Here is an 11,873-nt window from a genome sequence, read left to right on the forward strand (position 1 = left end):
ATAGTCTAGTCTATAGTCTAGTCTATAGTCTAGTCTATAGTCTAGTCTATAGTCTAGTCTATAGTCTAGTCTATAGTCTAGTCTATAGTCTAGACTATAGTATAGTCTGTAGTCTACTCTATAGCCCAGTCTATAGTCTAGTCTATAGTCTATTCTATAGTCTAGTCTATAGTCTAGTCAATGAAAGGTGGGATAATTGAGAAATGTGCTCTTGATGTTACTGAATCAACAGAGGCCATCCCATCTGTGTAGTCAAAAACGGAAGTGGTCTGCTTGCATTTCGGAAGTTAAACAACGGTTTAAAGTGTTTGTAAATAAACGTGAAATTCGTATTATCAATGGGAAAAATTTGTCAGATGGGAAAAATTTATCAGATGTTACAGTGTTGTTAGATGTTAGAGATTTTTAAAACATAATGGCGACAGCATTAAAGATCTTTTACACAAACAAATTTATTAAATAAACTTAAGTTAGTAATGACAGAATTCATAAAAATATCGTTATCTTATCAAAAAAAATCACAAACTATGATATTGATATAATATTTCAAAACATAATAAAAGATAGAAAGAGACGTATGAGATAATTAATTGTAAATTGCTGTATGGATATTAAGATTAAATTTAGAATATAAATAAGTCAGTAGAATTGACACAAAACTATTATGAATCCGGTACATTTTATTTTTAAGGCATAATATATAAAATTTTTATTTTTCAAATTATATGTTATTATGTATTTAACAACTTCATGAATAACAAATAATTCTTCAGTTCATATTTTTCTCCACATTAGGTATCAATTCCGCCAATTCAAGACGTTTCTCCTTCAAACACTTTAAATAATCCGAGGCCGAACTGTTGGCAGTTGTAACACATTGTGACCAATCGGCTTTGCTATAGGTGTCATTCCGTAGTTTTGTTTCAAAAGGATATTTGCTCAATTCTTGTTTATCACCTTGTGGCTGATCACGCAACTCATAATCATTTAGTTTTTTATAAAATTTGGCAAAATTTTGTGATTCCTCTAAATATAAATCGTATAAATAACTGGAGGAACGATTATTATAAATTTCCGTACAAATTTCGGGTAGATATTGTAATAAACTTTCAATATTTTCCAAATCAAAATCACATGTTATGAAAATACTACTATCATTATCGGATGGTGCTAAAGTTGGGGACTCTGTAAGAGTTTGTGTAAGTTCTATTTGATCCAAAGCCTGGGAATAGGACTAAAATGTTTGAAGAGAGAAAATTTACATTTTTTTAACTAAAATCAATTTATTTTACTTACCATTATTAAAATGTTTAATATGAAAATTACAAAGTTTCCGTACATCTTGTTTGTCTCAAAAATGTCTTACAACTGACTGAATAATTATATTTAACAGGATAGTTTGTTTTTGTTTGCTAACATGATATGATTTAACAAATTAATTTCTAATTATTTTTTATGAATTCATACTTGTAGGAGTGCCTTTATTCTATTTATAAGTAGATTGTTGTAAACTAATTCATTACAAAAAAGGAGTGGGCATACAAAGTTGATTAAGTCGTTTGAAATTAAAAAAATTAAAGTTTATTGAGAATATATCGTTCATTTGGCATATCTCAACAGTAGATATTACCGAAAATGTATAAAACTTAAAACTTCCAAACTTAGGTTATGCTATGTTGACACTGTTGTCAGATCTTACAACGTTGGCAGTAAAATTTACAGAAAATATCAAATAATAGTGTAAACTCACAAATTTTGTATTCCAATATTGCCAGTAGTGCTTTTGTAAAGTTGTAAGTTCAGACGATTGTTAGACATTTTCTGAACATTTTACTGACAATGTTGTAAGATCTGACAACAGTGTATCGCGGCTTTTAGAACATATTATACGCCAAGAAGTTGTTGTAGTCGAGCGAAGCCTACCATAAAATACCCTACACCTGATGTAGTAGTGTAGTGATGTAGTTTTCATAAAAATGAATTTAAGTTGAATTGTACCTTGCTTCAGATATATTTAAGTCATTTATTTGTGGACATTTAAGTTAAATTTTAAAGGGGGGTCTTTATAGGGCCTAGGGTCCAATGAGTCCCTTTAATTATAAAGTTCATGAGGTCATCAAGCCTAGTATAGAACTTGGTATATTAAACATGATTATGAACTTAGAAGCCTTATTTGGCGGATTCAGTTGTAAGGAGGCTAAATGAAATAATGGACCGATGTTAACTATTTTCAATAGGCTTCGCCTACATTACCATAAAAGATCATGTGCCAAATTTCATTGCAATTATCTCCAAAATTGCTACCTATAGTTAGATTACAAGATTTACAAACCCTATTCGGGGGTTTAGTTGTATGGGGGCTAGGTGAGGTGATAAACCAATCTTAACCATTATCAATAGGCTTCGTCCCGGGAACAATAGAAGATCATGTACCAAATTTCATTGAATTGTCTTCAAAATTGCGACCTGTAGTTTGATTACAATACAATACAATACTTTAAGGTGGGTATAGGCCCAATATTATTGTACGTTACAAACATCAGCTCAAACCCAATATACCCTCATCACTAAAGTGGTGCAGGATTTAAAAAAAGAGTAGAAGATGTGATAAATAATGAAAGTTAAATAAACTTATGTTCCCCAGAATCATAATCGATAGATCAGGGCATGTCTTGTTCAAAAAAGATGTATAATTGCTTTATCATCTTCTTCATTTTAACTGCTTCTATAGGAATCATATTGGAGAACATATACGTCTCAAAAATATCCCAAACCGACAGTGAAGCGTAAATATTGAAAGACTAAATCAAGTTGTTAGATCATATATGCCGAATAATGCTTAAGCAAACATCTATATTTACGTTTACAAGAGTACCGAAGTCAATTTATCGTCCGTTTTACCGCCGTACACGTGGCCTCATTAGATCATCTGTTCTGATCAAAGAAAAGATCAATATCAATAGTAAAGTCCACCTTAGCATGTTCTGAAGAGTTTACAAGGGCCTCCTCCTCTTATCATTTTCCCCATAAAAGTGTAATTGTCGAATAAGTATAACGCCATCATATCCACACTTTCTCGGACCAGTATCGTTATGATAGACACACACAATCAGCAATTGCATAGCAAGCAATTAGACGCCAAAGAAAGGATCAAAGAAAAGATCAAATAGTAACAATAGTATAAAGATCATTTTAGTAAGTTCTTAACTAATGCAGTTTACGGAAGCCTCTTCCTCTTATTATTCACCCATACAAGTGTAATTATAGAATATTACGTCATCACAATTAGATACGTCCGACATTCTTGGACCAGTTTAGCTATGATAGACACACACAATCAATGACTCATACTAGTGTAATTGTTGAATATCACGCCTTCATACTTAAAGACCCCCGATATTTTTACACACAATCAAGAACACATTCCAGTGTCCTTGCCGAATATTACGCCATTATATTTGGAGACGCCCGACCTTCTCGGATCTGTTAAGTAATGATAAACACGCCCGTATCAGAAACATAATAGCAGCCTGAATATCAGTAATATATGAGATGATACCCGATAAAGCCAAAACCATTTCGCAGTCCAATTTATTGTGGATAATTTAAATCAGAAACTGATTTGTTCAGTAATCTTTCTATTGAGGTCTTAAGATCAAAAAGTAAGAAAAAAGTAGAAGTCAATGACAATTTCTTAAACAAAATTAAACAAAAGATAATAACAACTGTTTATCAACTAAGAGACCAGCAAAGCACAGATCGGCAAAGAGCTTTGTTAATATATCCCACAGAGATTATGCTTCCGAAAATATCTCTAACGCTTAGAAATATCATATTAAAATCAGAAAAGGGATAAATTTTACTAAACAACACATTCTATGAAATTTGGAACATTAAAACTTTAACTTTTGTACAACTTTACACAGTCGACCAAGTCCAACACTATTTTCTTAGTTATTTCCCTTTTTGCTTTGTTTTACATTTAACTAAACACATTTATTAGCAAATAAATATTTTAATTAATTTTTTTGTTATTAATGCGTGTTCCTCAACTTGAGTATTGTATTTGTTAAATATTTTTTCTGGGTTTTAGTCTGATATTATTATTATTTTTTGCCTCAGCGTGTTTTATTTCATCGACAATCTATTGAATACTAAAATGATTTTAAACATTATTCATTTAATATCTAGAAAAAATATTTATTGGTATTTATCTTTTTTCCAGCTAAAATTTCTTTATCAACTTAAACAATATGATTGTAAACATTTTACGAATGAATTTAAAGATTTCGTGTTTTTTTGCGATTGTGTTAACAAATTAATAATATATATAATAATCTTAAGATAAAAAAGTTTTTATAGCATTTTTTATCCGGGAACAAATTATTATTAGTTTTAGACAATAAGCGCACTTTTATTAAGGTTTCAAATTGTTTAAATATTATACTTTTTGCTAACTAACCTTTTGTTAATTAACTAATTAACTAACTAACTAACTAACTAACTAACTAACTAACTAACCAACTTACTAACTAACTAACTAACTAACTAACTAACTAACTAACTAACTAACTAACTGACTAACTGACTAACTGACTAACCGACTAACTGACTAACTGACAAACTAACTAACTAACTAACTAACTAACTAACTAACGAACTAACTAACGACTATAGACTAGACTAGACCATAGCCTAGACTAAACCATAGACTAGACTAGACCATAGACTAGACTAGACCATAGAATAGACTAGACCATAGACTAGACTACACTGGACTATAGACTAGACTATAGACTAGACTATAGACTAGACTATAAACTAGACTATAGACTAGACTACAGAATAGACTATAGACTAGACTATAAACTAGACTATAAACTAGACTATAGACTAGACTATAGACTAGACTATAAACTAGACTATAGACTAGACTATAGACTAGACTATAGAATAGTCTACAGACTAGACTATAGGCTAGGCTATAGACTAGACTATAGACTAGACTATAGACTAGACTATAGACTAGGCTATAGACTAGGCTATAGACTAGACTATAGACTAGGCTATAGACTAGACTATAGACTAGACTATAGACTAGACTAGACTATAGACTAGACTAGACTATAGACTAGACTATAGACTAGACTATAGACTAGACTATAGACTAGACTATAGACTAGACTATAGAATAGACTATAGACTAGACTATAGACTAGACTATAGACTAGACTATAGACTAGACTGTAAACTAGATTATAGACTAGACTATAGACTAGACTATAAACTAGATTGTAGACTAGACTATATACTAGACTATAAACTAGATTATAGACTGGACTATAGACAAGACTATAAACTAGGCTATAGATTAGACTATAGACTAGACTATAGACTAGACTATAGACAAGACTATAGACTAGACTATAGACTAGACTATAGACTAGACTATAGACTAGACTATAGACTAGACTATAGACTAGACTATAGACTAGACTATAGACTAGACTATAGACTAGACTATAGACTAGACTATAGACTAGACTATAGACTAGACTATAGGCTGGACTATAGACTAGACTAAAGACTAGACTATATACTAGACTATAGACTAGACTAGACTATAGACTAGACTATAGAATAGACTATAGACTAGACTATAGACTAGACTATAGACTAGACTATAGACTAGACTATAGACTAGACTATAGACTAGACTGTAGGTTAGACTATAGACTTGACTAGCGACTAGATTATATACTAGACTATAGACTAGATTTTAGAATACACTTTAGACTGATTATAAAATTGACTACAGACTAGACTATAGACTAGACAACAGACTAGACTATATACTAGAATATTGACTATACTATAGGCTAGCCTATTGACTAGACTAAAGACTAGACTATAGACTACAATATAGACTAGACTATATACAGGACTTTAGGCTCGACTATAGACTAGCCTATTGACTAGACTATAGACTAGCCTATTGACTAGACTATAGACTAGCCTATTTAGTAGACTATAGACTAGAGTATAGAATATCATATAGGCTAGACTATAAACTAACTTATTGACCAGGTCATACACTGGACTATAGACTAGTTGGCTAGTCTAATAGACTAGAGTACACACTATAGACTGAACTATAAACTAGAGTTTACTTTATACCATTGACTACTTTATAAACTGGTATCGATATTAAAAAATACTTTTTCATACCTGCGAAAGTTAATTTAACGAATGCATAACTATTCCACGTGAAGAGGATAAAAAAACAGCAACAATGTCTACTAAATAATCTCATACGGTTACACAGAATAATAGAAGGCAATTCTATGGGATGACACCTACTGCGGCGGAACGTGAAACCTTTTCATAATGAATAAGTCCAAACGTTGGTGCACTTCATTACCAGCCTTTGTTTAAATTACACTAATATATTTCGGAATCTTATTTCAGATATTATATCTTTCAGAAAAACAGAGGCTACGGCCCAAAAACAAATTTAATTGTAATGTAGCCAAAATGTAGGGATTCATAGATAAAATATTTGTATATAAGTCACCTCGTATTTAATTATTTCTACCTTTGTAACAATAAAATAATATCCAAAGTTTGGTTTAAACATTGTTATTGAAATTTTATTTACAATAATTATGAATTTAAATACGAAATTTAACTAATGAAACACAAAATGAAATACATTTATTTTTGATTTATATATTATTTGTAATAATATTAAGGACTAAATTATACCAAGTATAATATATAAAAATTTATCTCTCATTTTTTATAATTTTTTTTATAATATAAAACCATATGGTTATATAATTTATAACTTAAACAAAATATTTTTTTAAAAATTATTAATATCAGCAGGACAATATATTTTTATCATAAAATATAAAAATCAATATAAATTAACATTTTCTGTTTTATTTATTAGATTTTTCTTGTATTTAGATAAGTACAATTACATATATATGTTTGTATGTATATGTATATTAATATAAAACTAATAATTCTATATATTGTTTTTACTTAATCATTTAAATCTTATAGAATATAAATTAACATAAATTTTATTTACGTATATATATTTTTTTATAGTTTTATAAATAAATTTCTTACAATTTCTTCTAAATGAAATAAATGAGAATCGAGAAAAAGCTTTCAAATAATTATGATATCAAAGAGATTTTTTACTATAAAATATTTGATTTTTTATCTTTCAAATATTTAAGAAATTTTATAGGTGTGAAGAAGTGAAGTTTTGTTTTAAAAATAACTATATATATATATTTATTTCTACATTATGTATGCATCTATGTATGTTTTGGATCTATGTTTATGGGGGGGAGTTTAAGAGATATATACAAGATATTTTGTATTTTTTTATTTAAACATGGAAAATAAAAAAAAACGGTAAAACTTAATAAAAATTAAAGAAAATTTAACTATCAATTAATTTACTATATTCCTTTTTATTGTTTGTTTTCTTAATTTAATTTAAGTTATTAATACCCGCAACAACTAGTTGAAAAAATACATGACTATAGCCTGTGTACTGTTCGAAATCGACACTTGTTCTATGCAACGATTCACGAGAACTTGTGTAAAAGGTGACAAATTCAAACATCAAATCATTGACTGATGAACTCTTTCAAAAACTGATTCATAAAATAAGAATCGACTTCATAACCCCTGCCATAGAATCCGAAAGTTGTAATTTTAAACAAATTTAAATAGTATCATCTACAAACTGAGCTGATACATCTGACACATCTGAGTTCATAATTTTTGGATGATTGGGTATCAGATCATTCCGGAGCTGGGCAATTTTGAACAAGTATAATCATGCACGTTTTTAGTAGCTGGAACGAAAATTGGTACTTTTGTTTTAAAATATTTAAAAAGACCAACAAATTAAGTCAGACTTATTACTTAAATAGAACAAAACAAATCTGAACTACATCTAAACTAGAACTGAACTAGATCAAACTGGAACAAAAATAGTACAGAACTAGAACAAAACTAGAAAAGAAACTAACACAGAACTAGAACAGAACTAGAACAGAACTAGAACAGAACTAGAACAGAACTAGAACAGAACTAGAACAGAACTAGAACAGAACTAGAACAGAACTAGAACAGAACTAGAACAGAACTAGAACAGAACTAGAACAGAACTAGAACAGAACTAGAACAGAACTAGAACAGAACTAGAACAGAACTAGAACCGAACTAGAATAGAACTAGAACTTGAACAGAACTCGAACAGAACTCGAACGGAACTAGAACAGAACTAGAACAGAACAAGAATTAGAACAGAACTGAACTAGAACTGAACCAGAACTGAACCAGAACTGAACTAGAATTGAACTAGAACAGAACTAGAACTGAACTAGAACTGAACTAGAACTGAACTAGAACTGAACTAGAACTGAACTAGAACTGAACTAGAACTGAACTAGAACTGAACTAGAACTGAACTAGAACTGAACTAGAACTGAACTAGAACTGAACTAGAACTGAACTAGAACTGAACTAGAACTGAACTAGAACTGAACTAGAACTGAACTAGAACTGAACTAGAACTGAACTAGAACTGAACTAGAACTGAACTAAAAACTGAACTAGAACTGAACTAGAACTGAACTAGAACTGAACTAGAACTGAAGTAGAACTGAACTAGAGCTGAACTAGAACTGAACTAGAACTGAACTAGAACTGAACTAGAACTGAACTAGAACTGAACTAGAACTAGAACTGAACTAGAACTGAACTAGAACTGAACTAGAACTGAACTAGAACTGAACTAGAACTGAACTAGAACTGAACTAGAACTGAACTAGAACTGAACTAGAACTGAACTAGATAGGAACTAGAACTAAACTAGAACTGAACTAGAACTGAACTAGAACTGAACTAGAACTGAACTAGAACTGAACTGAACTAGAACTGAACTAGAACTGAACTAGAACTGAACTAGAACTGAACTAGAACTGAACTAGAACTGAACTAGAACTGAACTAGAACTGAACTAGAACTGAACTAGAACTAAACTAGAACTAGAACTGAGCTAGAACTGAACTAGATCTAAACTAGAACTGATCTAGAACTGAACTAGAACAGAAATAGAACTGATCTAAAACTTAATTTGAACTGAACTAGAACTGAACTAGAACTGAACTAGATATAAACTAGAACTGATCTAGAACTGAACTAGAACAGAAATAGAACTGAACTAGAACTTAATTTGAACTGAACTTGAACTGAACTAGAACAGAACTAGAACAGAACTAGAACAGAACTTGAACTGAACTAGAACTGAACTAGAACTGAACTAGAACTGAACTAGAACTGAACTAGAACTGAACTAGAACTGAACTAGAACTGAACTAGAACTGAACTAGAACTGAACTAGAACTGAACTAGAACTGAACTAGAACTGAACTAGAACTGAACTAGAACTGAACTAGAACTGAACTAGAACTGAACTAGAACTGAACTAGAACTGAACTAGAACTGAACTAGAACTGAACTAGAACTGAACTAGAACTGAACTAGAACTGAACTAGAACTGAACTAGAACTGAACTAGAACTGAACTAGAACTGAACTAGAACTGAACTAGAACTAGAACTGAACTAGAACTGAACTAGAACTGAACTAGAACTGAACTTGAACTGAACTAGAACTGAACTAGAACTGAACTAGAACTGAACTAGAACTGAACTAGAACTGAACTAGAACTGAACTAGAACTGAACTAGAACTGAACTAGAACTGAACTAGAACTGAACTAGAACTGAACTAGAACTGAACTAGACTGAACTAGAACTGAACTAGAACTGAACTAGAACTGAACTAGAACTGAACTAGAACTGAACTAGAACTGAACTAGAACTGAACTAGAACTGAACTAGAACTGAACTAGAACTGAACTAGAACTGAACTAGAACTGAACTAGAACTGAACTAGAACTGAACTAGAACTGAACTAGAACTGAACTAGAACTGAACTAGAACTGAACTAGAACTGAACTAGAACTGAACTAGAACTGAACTAGAACTGAACTAGAACTGAACTAGAACTGAACTAGAACTGAACTAGAACTGAACTAGAACTGAACTAGAACTGAACTAGAACTGAACTAGAACTGAACTAGAACTGAACTAGAACTGAACTAGAACTGAACTAGAACTGAACTAGAACTAGAACTGAACTAGAACTGAACTAGGACTGAACTGGAACTGAACTAGAACTGAACTAGAAGTAAACTAGAACTGAACTAGAACTGAATTAGAACTGAACCACAACTGAACTAGACTAACTTAAACTGGTTTAATAAAAAAACGTAAATTTTGTCGGTCTGTATATAAAAGAATTTCCTTTTTGACGATTGGTATTAAAAATTAAACATAATTATTAAAATAACAACAAAAATGCGGTAAATATATAATAAGTTTTCTACTTTGTTTTTAGGCTTCTTTGTGTATATGGTTTTTGCATTTATATCTCTTAATAAATCGTTTTTTATTCTTTGAATTTATTTAAGGTCACCTGGTATCACTCAAAAATCAAAAATATATAAATATTTTATATTTTTTTAAACTTTCATCGTTTTAATATCAATTCTAAGCCTGTTCTTAGCAATAATAATATTTTAAATATTTCATTTAAAGATTCTTACAGAAATTAAACTATATTTTTGTAAATAATTTATTTATATATTAAAAAGGATTTTTCTTTAAAAAGGTGTGTGACTGTGTTAGAAGTTTATATATAAAGAATTAGTGATTTTATGTATATGTGTATGTGCGTGAAAATAAGCAAAATATTATTAAATTAATAATAATAAAAAGAACAAAACAAAGAGGTATGAGTTGTAATTTTAACTAAAATCAACTATTAAATTATTCTAATAACAAAACAAACAAGAAAAAATTCAATATTTTTCATTGCAATTATTTTATAAAACAAATTATTGTTTTATCTACTACTTATGACAGAAAATGCTAAAAAAAATTTATGTAATAGTTTTTTGTTTAGTTTACTTTCAATAAGAAACCATTTTTTGTAAATATAAAAAAAATATTCCTAAAATCTTAAAAAAAACATGCATGATTTTTGGCTTGTCTTTGTTTGTTGTATAAATTCTAGAACATATTAACGATTTTTTTTGTTTTTAAGGAGAAACAGATAATAAAACTTAAACCTAAAAAAAAGTAATTATGCTTAACATTTCATAATGTCTATGAAGTCTTTTTTGTTTTTTTTTTTTTTTCATTTTGTTATAATTCACTTTTCATGGTTTTGAGATTTTGTGAATGACCATTTCTTTTTAGTTGTGATTGTTTAAAATATTTACAAAAAATATCAAATACATTCACCAGGATTTTGAGCACAATATTTTGGGAATATAGGTTCAGCCTTAAGACCCAACTCAACGAGACGATTACGAAAGACGGACATGCGTTTGAAAACATCTTGTGGTACGGTGTCCATATCGTGTTCATCATCGGGATCGGACCATAATCTAAATAAATAGAATAGAATGAAGTAAAAATATAATAAAGAATTTACCTAAATTTTAAAGCTGAAATACAATTAATAACCACTTACCTTTCACCCAGGGCCGCAGCTCTGGGCCATAACCGATTATCTAACTGACTTTCATCAACTTGCTCTGTCCAAAGACATACCTCACCGCCCAAAACCTAAATGGAAAAAAACATAATAAATATAAAGCTATTATTTATCTATTTATCTATTTATCTATTTATCTATTTATCTATTTATCTATCTATCTATCTATCTATCTATCTATCTATCTATCTATCTATCTATCTATCTATCTATC

General features: G+C 29.9%; 1 protein-coding gene and 1 long non-coding RNA gene across 12 annotated transcripts; both read right to left on the reverse strand.

Annotated features, from left to right (window-relative positions):
• Positions 1-421: 421 nt before the first annotated feature.
• Positions 422-4,140, reverse strand: LOC111684862. Of its 11 annotated transcripts, none has more exons than XM_046955511.1 (3): positions 3,981-4,140; positions 1,297-1,412; positions 422-1,234 (listed from the first exon to the last, which is right to left on the reverse strand). In XM_046955511.1, the coding sequence occupies exons 2-3, from the start codon at positions 1,339-1,341 to the stop codon at positions 770-772; spliced, it is 510 nt and encodes a 169-aa protein (XP_046811467.1). In that variant the 5' UTR covers positions 1,342-1,412; positions 3,981-4,140; the 3' UTR covers positions 422-769. The 11 variants fall into 11 exon arrangements, with proteins under 11 accessions (XP_046811467.1, XP_046811461.1, XP_046811460.1 ...); XM_046955505.1 differs by having other exon boundaries at positions 1,297-1,486; XM_046955504.1 differs by having other exon boundaries at positions 1,297-1,511.
• A 7,184-nt stretch (positions 4,141-11,324) lies between these two features.
• On the reverse strand, positions 11,325-11,810 carry LOC124420837. The gene is made up of 2 exons (XR_006941398.1): positions 11,636-11,810; positions 11,325-11,549 (listed from the first exon to the last, which is right to left on the reverse strand). It is a non-coding gene; the product is annotated as an uncharacterized LOC124420837 (long non-coding RNA).
• Between the last annotated feature and the right edge of the window lie 63 nt (positions 11,811-11,873).

This window comes from Lucilia cuprina, chromosome 6, assembly GCF_022045245.1.
Source record: "Lucilia cuprina isolate Lc7/37 chromosome 6, ASM2204524v1, whole genome shotgun sequence".
Taxonomy (NCBI): Eukaryota; Metazoa; Arthropoda; class Insecta; order Diptera; family Calliphoridae; genus Lucilia; species Lucilia cuprina.

What these genes read in the sequence shown, in the direction of transcription:
- LOC111684862 (XM_046955511.1), bottom strand. Translation starts at nt 1,341, where the DNA reads ATGTACGGAAACTTTGTAATTTTCATATTAAACATTTTAATAATG. An exon ending in TATTAAACATTTTAATAATG is followed by an intron (nt 1,235 to 1,296) that starts GTAAGTAAAATA and finishes CAAACATTTTAG; the next exon opens with TCCTATTCCCAGGCTTTGGA.